The sequence below is a fragment of the Salmo salar genome, chromosome 10, assembly GCF_965601325.2.
Source record: "Salmo salar chromosome 10, fSalSal1, whole genome shotgun sequence".
In the NCBI taxonomy this organism is placed as follows: domain Eukaryota; kingdom Metazoa; phylum Chordata; class Actinopteri; order Salmoniformes; family Salmonidae; genus Salmo; species Salmo salar.
Genome location: NC_138300.1, coordinates 12492266 through 12509466, shown reverse-complemented (window position 1 = coordinate 12509466; position 17201 = coordinate 12492266). Strand labels below are relative to the sequence as shown.

The following is a 17201-nucleotide window of genomic DNA, read 5'->3' as shown; positions in this document are numbered from 1 at the left end:
ATAAAACATTTACCCTCAAGAAGTTAGCATTTTCCCCATCTCCCATTAACAAGAAAACACCCCAGCAGGAACAGGCTTGATTTCTGAAAGACAGAAATTGTCTTGTGGTGATATCCTATACTTACAGTATAACGCTGGCGCTGTCATTTGAATGGGTACCTCAGACTAGGAGAAATTGCCATTATAATGTGTGGGTGACAAGGAGGTTTTCATGGTGGCACTAGAAAAAGGGGCTCTGAACTAGAGCTGCAGGTCCCGACAGATCATTGCGGCATGGTCAGCACTGTTCATGCTGCGGTTGGGAGCGGACTGACAACTTTGGGAAGGAAAAATATTTTTGTTGTCCAGCTGATTATTTGGAAACGGTCATATTTCTGCTTTGTATGCGTTAGCCTACATATTGTGTTAAAAGCATATCTTTCTCGCACGCACACTCAGAATTCGCTGCTTTAAGTTAAGTAGCCTACCTCTCCTCTCCTAGTTGGGCGTGAGAGATCAAGTGTTCCTAGGACCTATATGTGGGTCTCAATGAATTGGAGTAGGCTACCTAATGCATGGGCGGAGAATCACGTGGCAGTTATCTTTCCAAGGAAATTTTAATCAAATCAAATTTAATTTGTCACATTCGCCGAATACAAAAGGTAGATCGTACCGTGAAATGCTTACTTACAAGCCCTTAACCAACAATGCAGTACAATTAATAGTTAAGAAAATATTTACAAAAAAAACGAAAGTAAAAAATGTAATAAAAGTAACACAATATAATAACAATAACAACGCTACTGTATATACAGGGGGTACCGAGTCATTGTGTGGGGGTACAGGTTAGTTGAGGTAATTTGTATATGTTGGTAGGGGTAAAGTGACTGCATAGATAATAAATAGCATTAGCAGCAGTGTAAAAACAATGTAAATAGTCCGTGTGGCCGTTTTGATTAATTGTTCAGCAGTCTTATGGCTTGGGGGTAGAAGCTGTTAAGGAGCCTTTTGGGCCCAGACTTGGCACTCACCGCTTGCCATGTGGTAGCAGAGAGAACAATCTATGACTTGGGAGACTGGAGTCTTTGACACTTTTGACACCGCCAAGTATATAGGTCCTGGATGGCAGGAAGCTTGGCTCTAGTGATTTACTGGGCCAAAAGCAATACCCTCATAGCGCCTTATGGTCGGATGCCGAGCAGTTACCATACCAGGCGGTGATGCAACCGGTCAAGATGCTCTCGATGGTGCAGTTGTAGAACTTTTTGAGGATCTGGGGACCCATGACAAATCATTTCAGTCTCCTGAGGGGGAAAAGGTGTTGTCGTGCCATATTCACGACTGTCTTGGTGTGTTTGGACCATGATAGTTTGTTGTTAATGTGGACACCAAGGAACTTGAAACTCTCAACCTGCTCCACTACAGCCCGTCGATGTGAATGGGGGCGTGTTCTGCCCTCCTTTTCCTGTAGTCCACAATCAGCTCCTTTGTCTTGATCACATTGAGGGAGAGGTTGTCTTCCTGGCACCACACTGGCAGGTCTCTGACCTCCTCCCTATAGGCTCTGTCGGTGATCAGGCCTACCACTGTTGTGTCGTCAGCAAACTCAATGATGGTGTTGGAGTCGTGCTTGGCCACGCAGTCGTGGGCGAACAGGGAGTACAGGAGGGGACTGAGCACGCACGCCTGAGGGGCCCCAATGTTAAAGATCAGCGTGGCAGATGTGTTGTTGCCTACCATTACCACATGGGGGAGCCCCATCAGTCTAGGATCCAGTTGCAGACTGAGGTGTTTAGTCCCAGGGTCCTTAGCTTAGTGATGAGCTTTGAGGGCACTATGGTGTTGAACGCTGAGCTGTAGTCAATGAATAGCATTCTCACATAGGTGTTCCTTTTGTCCAGGTGGGAAAGGGGAGTGATGAGTGCAATAGGGATTGCATCATCTGTGTATTATGGTGTTGATATGAGCCATGACCAGCCTTTCAAAGCACTTCATGGCTACAGACGTGAGTGCTATGGGTCGGTAGTCATTTAGGCAGGTTGCCTTAGTGTTCTTAGGCACAGGGAATATGTTGAAACATGTTGGTATTACAGACTTCGTTAGGGACAGGTTGAAAATGTCAGTGAAGACGCTTGCCAGTTGGTCAGCGCATGCTCGGAGTACACGTCCTGGTAATCCGTCTGGCACTGCGGCCTTGTGAATGTTGACCTATTTAAAGTTCGTACTCACATTTGCTACGGACAGCGTGATCACACAGTCGTCCGGAACAGCTGATGCTCTCATGCATGTTTCAGTGTTACTTGCCTCGAAGCGAGCATAGACGTAATTTAGCTCGTCTGGTAGCTCGTGTCACTGGGCAGCTCGTGGCTGTGCTTCCCTTTGTAGTCTGTAATAGTTTGCAAGCCCTGCCACATCTGACGAGCATCAGAGCCGGTGTAGTACGATTAAATCTTAGTCCTGTATTGACGCTTTGCCCGTTTTGATGGTTCGTCGGAGGGCATAGATTCATTTCTTATAAGCTTCCGGGTTAGAGTCCCGCTCCTTGAAAGCGGCAGCTCTACTCTTTATCTCAGTGTGGATGTTGCCTGTAATCCATGGCTTCTGGTTGGGGTGTGTACGTATGGTCACTGTGGGGACGACGTCCTCGATGCACTTATTGATGAAGCCAGTGACTGATGTGGTGTAATCCTCATAGCCTTCGGAGGAATCCCGGAACATATTCCAGTCAATGCTACCAAAACAGTCCCGTAGCTTAGCATCTGCTTCATCTGACCACTTTTTTGACAGAGTCACTGGTGCTTCCTGCTTTAGTTTTTGCTTGTAAGCAGGAATCAGGAGTTAAGAATTATGGTCAGATTTGCCAAATGGAGGGTGAGGGAAACCTTTGTACGTGTCTCTGTGTGTGGCGTAAAGGTGGTCTAGAGTTTTAATTATTATTATTATTATTATTATTTTATTTTATTTTTTTCTCTGGTTGCACATTTAACATGCTGGTAGAAGTGAGGTAAAACAGATTTAAGTTTCCCTGCATTAAAATCCCCGGCACTAGGTGCACCACCTCTGGATGAGCGTATTCCTGTTTGCTTATGGCCATGTACAGCTCATTGAGTGCGGTCTTAGTGCCATCATCGGTTTGTGGTGGTAAATAGACAGATACGAAGAATATAGATAAACTCTCTTGGTAAATAGTGTGGTCTACAACTTTTCATGAGATACTCTACCTCAAGCAAGCAAAACCTCGAGACTTCCTTAGATTTTGGGCACCAACTGTTGTTTACAAATATACATAGACCGCCACCCCTTGTCTTACCAGAGGCCGCTGTTCTATCCTGCCGAAAAAGCCTAAAACCCGCCAGCTGTATGTTATTCATGTCGTTGTTTAGCCACGACTTGGGGAAACATAAGATTACAGTCTTTAATGTCCCGTTGGTAGGATATACGTGATTGTAGTTAGTCTATTTTATTATCCATTGATTGTACGTTGGCTAATAGGACCGATGGTAAAGGGAGATTACCCACTCTCCGTCAGATCCTTACAAGGCACCCAGACCTACTTCCCCGGTGCTTCGTCTCTTTCTCCTGCGAATGACGGGGATGAGGGCTTTGTCGGGTGTCTGAAGTAAATCCTTCCCGTCTGACTCGTTAAAGAAAAAGTATTGTTCCAGTATGGGGTGAGTAATTGCTGTCCTGATATCTAGAAGCTCTTTTCAGTTGTAAGTGGCAGAAACATTATGTACAAAATAAGTTGCAAATAACATGAAAAAACACACACACTAGCACAATTGGTTAGGGTATCGTAAAACGGCAGCCATATCCTTCTGCGCCATTATTCATTATACCATGGTGAGCGAGCATTTTCATTTTCAATGAATATTGATTACCCATTTATTTGTCTCTGCCTGCAAATCATCTTCCTAAAGGTAGGCTATATCCTATATGTGACTTGTTTCAGGAAACTATGCGTATTTCACGTGTCACTTCTTCACAGGAGAGCCATTTGATTGTAAACGTTTTATTTATTTATCAAAATGCGTTTTTTGGGCTGAAATGCCTTCTGGAACATGTGAACTTTCATGTGCCTTAATAACAAACTTGTATGCTCTCTGTAAATACGAATAAAATTGTTAAATTATGAGCTTAGTTGGTTTAGCCCCGGAAAAAGGCAGTAAATTCCCGCTAGCCATGATTGGCTGAGATAATGAGTGGGTTGGACATGCCGAGAGAGGAGTTTTGATTTGTCTGCTATGTAGCACGCTTCTGTCTATAATAGGAGCTGGTCAGTATGTGTAGGTAATCCTTTCTAACGTAGCTTTTTTGAAAGATATCATGTTGTAGAACTGCATAAGTGTTGCTCTCCACTTTCTGGAGGACCGAGGTTTGAAATCACTGGAATTTGAGTATGATAGCTAAGGAGATGGACAAAATTCTGGCGTTTGATTGCAAATATGAAGACGGAGAAGGCTGTTGTATAAAACATCTGTCTCTAGATTATATCTTCAAACTAAGGGCAACCATGGCATCCGTGACAGAGGGAAAAGTCCATCCATGTTTACAGGTAAGAGAGTCTAGCTAGCTACGTTTTCATATATTTCACGTTTCTAATTTTGCGCAGAAAGTTTTTATTTCAAGTTAGTGTACTGTTAGCTAGCTAGCTAGCTAATGTTAGCTGGCTAGATAGCTAACGTTAAGTGTATGATATGAGTAGTAATAGTATTCATATCTCAGAGCCATTTGCATTGCTAGTTATTAGCCTAATTTTAGCTAGCTAACATTGAACCTGGTCGGTTAGCTACCTGCAGATTCGTGCAGGGTAGTAACGATATGAGTTGGGATTATTGTTTAGCTCGCTAGCTACATGTCTAAACAAAAGACTCCACTATGCAAGTAACTATTTCAAAGGAATGTTCATGATGTCACTGCGACAACTGTCGATCGATGTAGCTGGTAAATTCGCTCTGGCTATCTACTCCGATTTTAGAGCAGGTCTCCGGCTGGCAAGTGAGCTGCGTCACATACGCCTAAAATAACATTGCGGGACTGTGGTTGGGTTCGGGTAGCGTGTGGGAGTCGGACGGAAGTCAGACCTCTACTCTGAACAGAATATTTGCTGAGCCTCATATTTGCTGAACGCTCATTACTGCACAGGCAGACTTTTCTGCTTCTTCTCTTCCTCCTTCACTCTTGCTCCTTCTCTCTTGCTCTCTTTCCCTCCTTTGCGCTCTCGCACTCAATTTCTTGCCCTCTCTTTCTGTTTTTGATTCTCTCTCTCGCTTTCTCGCTCCCTCTCTATCTTTTTGATTCATTTCTCACCTTCCTATTCATCACTCCCTTGGAGGTCCCAGGCTCTTTGTCTGTGCAACTCAGAGGGAAGGACTCAGTTTTTCTTTATTTTGTAACTCTCAGTAAGTCTCTCTCCCCTCCCTAGTTTTTAAAGCCGTCCCCTCAGTTGGGTGGGGGGGGGTCTACAGTACCTGCCCAGGCTTGGAGCGTACCACTCAATACCAGCATGACACTGTGTGTGTGTGTGTGTAGGGCTGTGGCGGTCATGACATTTTGTCAGCCGGTTATTGTCATGCAAATGTTTAGCATCTCCAGGCCTCCACGCATTCAAGCCACTGATGCACGCCTTTTGAAACATGTACATTTAAAAAAGTCGAATGAATCCATTTAATTTACACCATCACAATAAATCCATAATTTATTTTAGGCCGGTTTAAAGAAACCTTATATTATGATAAATGTATTTCAGAAGAACAGAATATGAGTTGGCCTACTGTATGTTATATGGCTATGCGCCATGCCATAGGCTGTAAGCTTGTTCATTTAGCAGACAAGATATGCTTATAAGTCAAATGTCATTATTTTATTTTATATGATTTAATAGTAAGAAGAATATAATGAACTTTGCAGAATAAAATAGAAAGGATATTTGTCCCATTCAGAGCGAGTGCGCATATGAAGTAGACACATCCTATGTGTTTTGATCAAATCACCTATATGAGCTTGTCTGATGCTTTAAGAGCTATTTTTGATGAAATAATTAAAACACACAAATGACTAGAGGGAGTCCAACCGCAATTGATTTGTGCCAGTCTCAGACTGCGCTATGGAGAAAAATAAATAAAAATGGCAGCGAGTGACAGTGTGACTAGCACCCGTTGTCTCTCTCTCGCACGGCGGTGAGATATTTTGTAGGTAATACGTCAGCCTATTAATTATGATTTATATATTTTTTCCCCTATTACTAGGCTATTCAAAATCAAATACAAATTCACTGTAATTGTAGGCTAACTCTAAGCCGTCCTGCACAATCAATGCACCAACAGCATCACCTACGTCTATATTTTCTCTACCAGACTCATGGATAGAAAGTTTGGAGAGTAACATAAGGTAACCAGTTTTGATGATAAGTGTTTGATGTGAATTTTAGATTGCATTTGCATTGACGTCAGAGTGGTTAGTGGGGCAAAAGAGCCCTGAGTACCAGGCCATTAGTGACCTGATGGTCGTTTAGCGAGTTGGGTACTACCAACACATGTCCAGAGTGCATACGAGGAGATTACCGTGACTCAACGGTCACCTGGAATTTGACTGTGGTTATGACTCATGGCTCATGTTTGTGTGTCTGTGAGTGTACCTGAGCCCTCTCCTGCACCTCCACTCTATCCCACCACTCTCCTCTTTTCCTTTTTTGTCTCAGTGTGGTTCCTATTCGTCTCAATGCTTCTCTCATTGCTTTAGCCCTCTCCCTTAGGGCTGGTCTTGGGTTGTGCAACGAGGTGTTTGTGTGTGTCTCAGCGAGCGTATGGTGGCTACACAGGCCTGGAGTGTACCAATCAATACCTGTGTGTGTGTGTGTGAATATTTTTAATGCGTGTTTCTCCATGTCCCTGCTTCCCCATCCCTGCAGTGGGATGTCATTAGAAGCAGCAGCTCAGTCAGTCTGTGTCCCAGCCCTGCTCCATTAAGAGACATGTTCATAGTAATATAGCATTTCGAGAGCACATTCGCCATGCTCAATGTGCATAAGGTAGAAAGTTCAAAACAAAAAAACGGCATCAATAAGTAGAAACAACGGTCACAATGCATACACACATTACCTCCTAATTACGACTAATGTTCCATTAGCCATCACTCTACTGCTCTATCTATAAAACCCTTTACAGTCTGTCTTTATCTGCTAGAGAACTGCTTTCATTTTTAGAATAAAGCCTTTACAAAGCCCGTATGCCCGGGCACAAAAACAGAGGTGGTGTCCAAAATGGCACCCTATTCGGTACAATACTTTTGATCAGAGCCCTGGTCAAAAGTCGTGCACTACATAGGAAATAAGGTGTGATTTAGGACATAACCAGAGCCTCTCCATAGTATAATAGAGAGGGGTTGTCATGCTTCAGTAGCACCTCTTGATCCACTCTCTAGTCTCCCCTCCTAGCAACCCTCTCAACCATCTGAAGATATCTTTTCCTCCTCCCCTCTTCTTCTCCTCCTCCTTCTCCCTCCCCATCATCTTCCTCTTCTTACATATGCCCCTGTGAGGAAAAGCAATATTTCCTTGTCACTCTTTAAAAGTAAATTTACTCACATGGATGCACCCTTCAACTCTGTTTAACTCTGAATGTGTGCTGTACGCGTGCAAACACACACACACACACACACACAGTATATGTTTTACTATCCTTGTGGGGACCTTTTTAATAGATTTCCAGTCAAAGTCCTATTTACCCTAACCCTTAAGTTAACCCTAATCCTCAACCTAAAAAAAACCTAGCCTTTGTCCTGGGAAATGTCCCCACGAGAGAGAATTTTCCTTGTTTTACTATTTCTGGTACCCACAAGGATAGTAATACACACACACACACATTCACACTCTATCCTTCTCTTTTTGAAATTGAATAATTTTCACTTTTCGGGTAATTACAGTATGTTAAACTGTGTGCAAGGAGCTGTTTGCCTAACCCCCCTGTGCAGCCACTGTGAAATTAACTCCATTCCCCTCCAACTCTGCTCCCATCAAAGTCATATTTCCCCCCCGAAGATCTGCTGTCAGATGCTTTAACGATTGGCTGGTTGTTTGCGAAGCATCGAGCAGAGAGTAAGGAAAACTGCTAAACAAATAAATGTTAGGGTTGGGTAGATCAGACTTTAAAACGGAGCAAGAGTCCATTATTAATTCATTGTTCACTTCTTTTTGTAGTTTTATTGGGTAGTAGACGATGTTTCTGTGTCTTCAGGTAGGAAAGAGATAAGAGTTCACTTAAGAGACGTCAGTGCTATAGTCTTGTTACAATGTAAGTGTTTCATGAAGGAAGATTGGATTGGGAATAGTTCTAATCGCCTAATCAATGATATTTTGGTCATCCAGATTCATGCTGATCATTTCAGTAGCCTGGTCCCAGACCTGTTTGTATTGTCTTGCCAACTCCTATGGTCGTTGTCATGGCATTTGGTAACATAGAATAGCACAAACCGATCTGGGCCCAGGCTATCATTTCAGTTGTGTAGTTTAACATGGATATGGCGACATTATTTGACGTTAACTCAGCACAAGTGGCGTCCCAGTCAGCACAAGACGTTGAAAAGCAAATAACCAAAAATATGTCTTTTCAACGTCCTTTTGTCCATAGGGATAGGAGGGATGGCCTTATATCATACAGTGCATTCTGAAAGTATTCAAACCCCTTGACTTTTTACACATTTTGTTACGTTACAGCCTTGTTCTAAAATGGATTAAATAAATGTTTTTCATCATCAATCTACACACAATACCCCATAATGACAAAGCGAAAAAACAGGTTTTTTGAATATTTTTCAAAGATATTAAAACTTAAAAACATACATTATTTACATAAGTATTCACACCCTCTGCTATGAGACTTGAAATGTATCTCAGTTGCATCCTGTTTCCATTGGTCATCCTTGAGATGTTTCTACAACTTGGAGTCCACCTGTGGTAAATTCAATTGATTGGACATGATTTGGAAAGGCACACACCTGTCTATATAAGGTCCCACAGTTGGCAGTGCATGTCAGAGCAAAAACCATGCCATGAGGTCGAAGCAATTGCCCGTAGAGCTCAGAGATAGGATTGTGTCGAGGCACAGATCTGGGGAAGGGTAGCAGCGTTGAAGGTCCCCAAGAACACAGTGGCCTCTTCATTCTTAAATGGAAGAAGTTTGGAACCACTTCTTCCTAAAGCTGCCCCCCTGGCCAAACTGAGCAATTGGGGGAGAAGAGCCTTGGTCGGGGAGGTGACCAAGAACCCGATCTCTGTGGAGATGGGAGAACCTTCCAGAAGGACAACCATCTCTGCAGCAACACCAGTCAGGCCTATATGGTAGAGTGGCCAGACGGAAGCCTCTCCTCAGTAAAAGGCACATGACAGACCACTTGGAGTTTGCCAAAAGGCACCTAAAGGACTCAGACCATGAGAAACAAGATTCTCTGGTCTGATAAAACCAAGATTGAACTCTTTGGCCTGAATGCCAAGCGTCATGTCTGGAGTAAACCTGGCAACATTCCTACGGTGAAGGATGGTGGTGGCAGCATCATGCTGTGGGGATATTGTTCAGTGGCAAGACTGGGAGACTAGTCAGGATCGAGGGAAAGTTCAACGGTGCAAAGTACTGAGAGATCCTTGATTAAAACCTGCTCCAGAGCGCTCCGGACCTCAGACTGGCGCGAAGGTTGACCTTCCAACAGGACAACAACTCTAAGCACACAGCCAAGACAACACAGGAGTGGTTCGGGGAACAAGCGTCAACTTCCTTGAGTGGCCCAGCCAGAGGCTGGACTGAACCCAATCGAACATCTCTGGAGAGACCTGAAAATAGCTGTGCAGCAACGCTCCCCATCCAACCTGACAGAGCTTGAGAGGATCTGCAGAGCTTGTGGCGTAATACCCAAGACTCTAGGCTGTAATCGCTGCCAAAGGTGATTCAACAAAGTAGAGTAGAGGGTTTAAATACTTATGTAAATTTGCCAACATTAAAAAAAAAAAAAAAAAAAGGGTTTTCTTTGTCGTTGTGGCGTATTGTGTGTAGAATTTCTTTTTTAATCAATTTTAGAATAAGGCTAGGCACAGCAAAATGTGGAAAAAGTGAAAGGGTCTGAATACTTTCTGAATGCACTGTATCTCTGCTCCAAATGTCTCTACTCTAATCTTAACCCGTCTGCTCTGTTATTCCCTTATGGATATGTATACCCGAATCAAGACTCAAACAACCATATGTCTTCTGGCTGTTACCAATACACCCCTTTTTTATAATGACCTTTGGATATTGATTGTGTTTCCTTGATGAAAGAGTTTTTTCCAGATGAAAAATGAAGCCAAGATAGAGTTTGGATGTATTGGAATTAAAGTTTCAGTAGTTTCAACACACACACACACACACACACACACACACACACACACACACACACACACACACACAGGAACACCAAGTAGCTCTCTCTGCCTTTTGCGACAGGGCTGGCTGAGAAAAGAGACATCAAATTAGTATCGACCGTCTGTGGCACTTCATGCACAAAATCAAATTTGCTGCTACTAATGTCCTCTTGAGTTGTTAGCAGGCGGGGCAGAAACAGGCCTCCTGGTTGGATATCTGACATGCATTCTGAATCCTTTTTAGAAGACTTAGACAGGTGACTTTCCCAAAGTCATAAAGATCGTCTTCAACTCTAGATCATCTTAGTAGGGAATGGACGAACGATCATCTCTTTATGCTAAAATCTTTGTTTTTTTTGTGTGTGAAACCCAGACGAGTAGAGGATAGAGAGAGAATATGACTGCTCATGTCTGTTGAACTACAATGTCTCTTTGTGCTTTTTTGACAAAGATCTTGATTCTTCATAGAAATGCAAGGTGGTGGATTGTGCCTCAGTGTATTTACGCCCATGTGTTGCAGATCAATTGGTTTAGCTGTGTAGATCAGCAAGACCTAGGTTGTAATCCTTAGATATTAAAACCCAGATTAATTTAATAGCCGTGAGCAACTATAGTGAACACTGATGTATTGTGATTGATTTCGAGTTTATTCTACAGGATATTGATTTTATATTTTGAACATGCTTTGGTGACTTTGGTTCCCTTGGTAACCCAGTTGAATGCATTCATGGTTTAGGTTAAAATTACAAATGTCACTTACAAAATTCTATTTGCCCTTACCCATATCCTCCCAACTCTTAGCCACTCACAAGATTCCCTCAATAGGATAAGGTTCAATCTTATTCATTGTGATCTTAAAAAAAAGTCTTCCAAACCTGATCTAAAAGGCTAAACTGATCCCGTGTCAGCACTCGTACTCAGACAGGCTTCATGCATATGGACTATGGTCAACATGACAAAATAGCATTTTGACACTAGACTAATAAAGCTGGTAGTTGACCCCTGTTACTAGTTTGTCGTCTACAGACCTGTCTCCCTGTCCTTGTGTGTTTTAGTATAAACATCAAAATATTACTTGTTTCTCCTTTTTAATATGACACTTTAACATGTTAGACTCTGTAGCGAGGAGAGGAGGCATGGGTTTTAAGACAGCCCGTTGAGTGGATGTGTTTATGCCATGTAGTGTTACATCTCAATTAGATCGTCATCTTCAGTTTGTTTGTGCTTCCGCATCTCCTGTGGCGTGTGAAGGACAGAGTAGTGGATGTAGGGTTTTATCATGTTTAATGAATTTCCTTTCATGTTTGGTGTGCGTGTGTGTGTGCACTCATGTAGTGGCAGAATGTGTCTATGATTTTGAACTAAATGTGTGTGTGTGTGCACATGTAGTGGCAGAATGTGTCTGTGATTTTTAACTGTGTGTGTGTGTGTGTGTGTGTGTGTGTGTGTGTGTGTGTGTGTGTGTGTGTGTGTGTGTGTGTGTGTGTGTGTGTGTGTGTGTGTGTGTGTGTGTGTTCATTACATTACATATGGACATTTTAGGCCTACATGTTCCCACTAGGGATTTTAAATAATTTCACTATTCGAATAGTATGATGAAATTTTGTCAGATATCCAGATAGTCGAAATTCATGTGGATTTTAACCTGAGCACTGCTGAGCGAGAGGCTGGCGCTCTATTGCTGCAGCTGCTGAGGGGCTGGTGAGATGGGAGCGAGCAGACGAGGTGAAGAGAGAGCTGCAGTACCCAAGGCAACTAGGCTACAGCCAAGACTAGCTAACTTGTAGCAGACACAATGTTATTTCTTATCCCATTTAACGCTGCCTGTCTTGACTGGTGTAACCTAGAGCAGATAGCTAGCTCGGGTATCGCTAGCTCGGGTATCGCTAGCTCGGGTATCGCTAGCTCGGGTATAGCTAGCTTGGCTAATTATTGAGGCCACATGATGCGCTTTTTACCACCATTCACATAAAACAACAGCCTACCTGTTGGTTGCTCATTGTAGCCTACTCCTTTTAATTCTGTAATTTTATTCCATCTTGCATTTCCTTAGTGAACTCTCACTCCACTTACTACACATTGAGCCTCTTTGCTGCTTTGGTTGGCCAACATGAACAACAAGCTACACACTTGGAGGCTACTACACTCAAAAAGTTTGTTTTATTAAATTCATATTTAGAAATGTCATGGTATATCCTTGTATGTAACAATGTCACATGGATATTTTTATGTCATTTTAGAAAAGCATTTTCAGGGTTAAAATAGGCCTGTCATTTTTTGGGGGGCGCACAAATGAATACTCACAAGTGTTCGAATTCTAACATCTGTTCCAGATATTCAAATAACCGTGCACATCCCATAGTTCCCATATGATTTGATTAAGTCAACTTTGCCGCAATCTCACTAGAACACTCGCATTTCACTAGACCCCCCTCCACACACACACACACACACACACACAGACCAGTCGAACACTTACCTACAAGCTTTTCCTCAAACTGTCAAATATTCCCCCACGCAGCTCCTGACTCCTCTCCTCAACAGTAGTAGTAGCAGCAGCAGTAAAAACATAATCTCATCTCACTGCTGAAGAGAAAGGGAAAAGTTCACAGACCTTTCATTTACTCTGTGTTCTTTGTTTGTTTATTTCGGTCTGGCGCTGGCAAGGAGACGTGCCGCTGCCATGACAACAGTGGTCCAGGGAGGATGTAATAGAGGTGGATGTGATGATTGCCTGATTAGATGTTTGAAGGAAGGGCTCATCTGTGCACACACACACACTCGCACAATACACACACACACACACCTGACAAAGGCGTGTGTTAGTTAGAGAATGTGAGAATCCCCAGGGTGTGCCAGCAAGGTTTTCTTTTGAATCCCGTGAAGACACACACAAACAACTTATTAGCATTGTAATATTGACATCAACACCATTATCCCAGAAACGCTAGGCTCACTCCAATTTGCATAGTGCACCAACAGATCCACAGATGATTCTATCTCTATTGCACTCCACACTGCCCTTTCCCACCTGGACAAAAGGAACACCTATGTGAGAATGCTATTCATTGACTACAGCTCAGCGTTCAACACCATAGTGCCCTCAAAGCTCATCACTAAGCTAAGGACCCAGGGACTAAACACCTCCCTCTGCAACTGGATCCTGGACTTCCTGACGGGCCACCCCCAGGTGGTAATGGTAGGTAACAACACATCCGCCACGCTGATCCTCAACACGGGGGTCCCTCAGGGGTGCGTGCTCAGTTCTCTCATGTACTCCCTGTTCACACAGTGGTAGGCCTGATTACCGACAATGATGAAGCAGCCTATAGGAAGGAGGTCAGAGACCTGACCGTGTGGTGCAAGGACAACAACCTCCACGTGATCAAGACAGAGGACATGATTGTGGACTACAGGAAAAGGAGGACCGAGCACGCCCCCATTCTCATCGACGGGGCGGTAGTGAAGCAGGTTTAGAGCTTCAAGTTCCTTGGCGTCCACATCACTAACAAACTAACATGGTCCAAGCACACCAAGACAGTCGTGTAGAGGGCACGACTAAACCTATTCCCCCTCAAAAGGTTCTACAGCTGCACCATCGAGAGCATCCTGACGGGTTGCATCACTGCCTGGTATGGCAACTGCTCGGCCTCCGACCGCAAGGCACTACAGAGGGTAGTGCGTACGGCCCAGTACATCACCAGGGCCAAGCTTCCATCCAGGACCTCTACACCAGGCGGTGTCAGAGTAAGGCCCTAAAAATTGTCAAAGACTCCAGCCACCCTAGTCATAGACTGTTCTCTCTGCTACCGCATGGCAAGCGGTACCGGAGCACCAAGTCTAGGTCCAAGAGTCTTCTAAACAGCTTCTACCCCCAAGCCATAAGACTCCTGAACAGCTAATCAAATGGCTACCCAGACTATTTGCATTGCCCCCCCTAACCCTAACCCCCCCCCCCCCCCCCCCATGCTGCTGCTACTCTCTGTTATCTATGCATAGCCACTTTAATAACTCTACCTACATGTACATAATTACCTCAATTTCCTCAACACCCCCTGTATATAGCCCCGCTATTGTTATTTACTGCTGCTCTTTAATTATTTGTTATTCTTATCTCTTACTTTTTGGGGGATTTTTTTGTTGGTTAAGGACTTGTAAGTATGCATTTCACTGTAAGGTCCACACCTGTTGTATTCGGCGGCATGTGACAAATAGCATTCGGATTTGATTTGAAACCTCTGCATGTTGGCCCTCTTCTACCTAACGGTAGTGTATTCCCCTCTCTGCCCACCTGGTGGCAGTCTAACACAGCTGCATCTCGCCATATACTCCAGTAGATGTCTTTCTATTCCGATCACATAAACAGGGCTTTGGCCAGAGGGAGGGTGAGGCGCTAGTTTTGCTTTCCCTAAACTGGAGGAAATAATTGTGATAATGATGATGGTAATAACAAGAGCAATGAAAGCTCCGAGTCTCTAATGCGGACGGAGGCCTCTCTTCTTCTCTTGTTTTCTGATTTCATTTGAAACAGGGGGGAATGGAGCACCACAAAGATGACTACAAAGTCCTCAGTCATTTGATTTCTCCAAGATGGTTTTGATGAATTCCCTTTTAATTTTTGGAGTATTAGCCGAGTTAAGTGTGTTTTGTGTGTGTGTGTGTTCACGCGTGTGTAATGAGGACTTTGACAAGAGAACTAAGCATAATAAGCTGTGTATTCTCACTGGTGATGGCAGACTTATGTCTTTGGAGAGAGAAGTGCATCTGGACGTGTAAAGTGGAGGTGAACTACTGTCTGTCTCTGTGTGCGAAGAAGAGGTGTAACATTGTCCATTTCCTCTCCTAAAGACTGTGAAAAGAGGAGGAGATGGAGTTCCCTTCACTTTGCGCCATCTTCACTCTTCTTTTCTCCCCGCCACCCACCTCATTTTCTCTTTTCTCCCTCTTTCCTTCCGTTCAGGTACGCCATCCCACCTGAGCACGGCAAGAGGCTGGAGAGACTGGCGCAAGGTAAGACTACTCCAGATCCTGACGCACACATACACACTGAGACAGACAGCCTTGATTCATGTTAAACAAATATCCACCTGATAGTGACTATAGAGTGGCCTGTTAACTGTCTGGCCTCTCCATCAACTGCTGTTAAAACATCCTCTAGCGCAATGCAATGGAAAAGGCCTTCAAAAGGCCGACGACGCAGAGAGTGTAGCCTTTCTCTTCACATTTCTCGCTCCTTCTTCCCAGGAAAGAAAATGCACAATAGACCCCTATGCCCTTTTTGTTGTGGCTGTGAATAGCGCTAAAAACGGCCAGTTCATTTCAACACGTTGTGTTGTGAATGGGTAAGAACGTCGTGGAGTATTGACGGGAGGGCTTGCACAATAGTCATATAATCGTGTAACAAGACCATTATGGACAATAACTGTGAACTAAACACCATCATCGTCTTAATACGTATATTTTGTGTATACAGAAGTAGTTGAAAATGTGTCTTTTCAAGTAGATATAGTTCACCCAATAGCAGTTTCAAGCTTTTTACATGAGTAAGATTTAAGTTGGTAGTCATTTTACCAGCAGAATGGCACAGTCGGGAGGAAAAACTGCCTTTCCAAAAGTTTCAAGCAGTCGAAACCGTTCATTTTTTTGAGGACGGGGGTGACACCAAAGCTGTGTTGTATTCGTTAGGTATGTCGTAAATGTCTTGAATGCTTTGCTTGTGGAGTAGAGGGTTACACATTGTTTGGCTCCTCAGATCACTCACTTTGTAACAGGTTTGCTCTTTACTACTGTTGGTTGTATGCAACCGTACATAACACCAATGTAACAGCAGCGCAGATAGTCGTAACGCCAACCATAGCCGTGCATATGCTTACTTCCCCCGCTTATGAGATGCTTTTAAAAAAAAATCTATTTTAATATGTTGTAGTCCATATGCAGAGTAGCTGTATGAACAGTTACACAGGACCGCTAGTACAAAGTATCACACAGACACCATCACACATACCTGACGTTACACAAATAACACTCTCAGCCAGTCACACACCTGCTACCACTACCACTCTCTCTCTTATCACGTCATTTCAGTCACAGCCTGGTTCTTTTTTTTCGGGGGGGGGGGGGCGGACTTAATTTCAAACTCAAAGGACAAAATGAAGCTTTAAGTTAATATTGCCCCGGGGAGAGTTCCACACTGCCGGCTGAATTTTAATGGGGATTAATACGCGGGCTTCGCCGGCACATTATTCACCTTTATCAGCTCACACAGCAGCTGCCAGAGAAAACGCCTCTTTGAGACGAAACAGGCTCTGAAACAATGCAATGAAAATGAAGGATGAAATGGGCCTCGATTATACTGTCAGTTATATTAAAGTTTAACTGGACAGACGGTCTATCCATCCTTTGAGGCGCAGCACAGAGTGCTCATCGGGAGAGGTGCGTGCCTGTGCGTGTGTACGTGCGTGTGTGAGAAACATATTTTTCCCTTGTCTAGTAAGTTGAAGGCTTCAAGAAACTATTGATATACAAGAGGATAGGACTGATTTTGTTTTTGAAGAGGAGACTCTGGTCTTTGAGGCTACAGGCGTGAAATGAATTGTCATCTGAGGAGGAGTGAGGAAGAAAGACGGAAGAGAAGGGAGGGTTTTCACATGAGATCGGATGAGTTTATTTAGGCAGCAACCACCTCTCGCCTTCTGAAGTCTGTGGTAAAAAGGGGACGTAAAGAAGCCGTAGCAATCGAGAAAAGACAAAGAAAGATGAAATGGTATGACGCAGAAAATAAACCTCACTCGCGTTCTTTCACAAGTAAAAAATAAATAAATAAAGGCCCGGTCAG

General features: G+C 43.6%; 1 protein-coding gene across 5 annotated transcripts in view; it reads left to right on the top strand.

The window, feature by feature from the left end:
• Positions 1-17201, top strand: part of LOC101448002 (lysine-specific demethylase 4B) — a 92414-nt gene that overhangs the window by 29296 nt on the left and 45917 nt on the right. For all 5 annotated transcript variants that reach the window (XM_045687321.2, XM_014215844.3, XM_045687322.2 and 2 more), the window contains exon 6: positions 15327-15376. In XM_045687321.2, coding sequence (XP_045543277.2) covers positions 15327-15376 — 50 coding nt within the window. The remainder of the gene's footprint in view (positions 1-15326; positions 15377-17201) is intronic.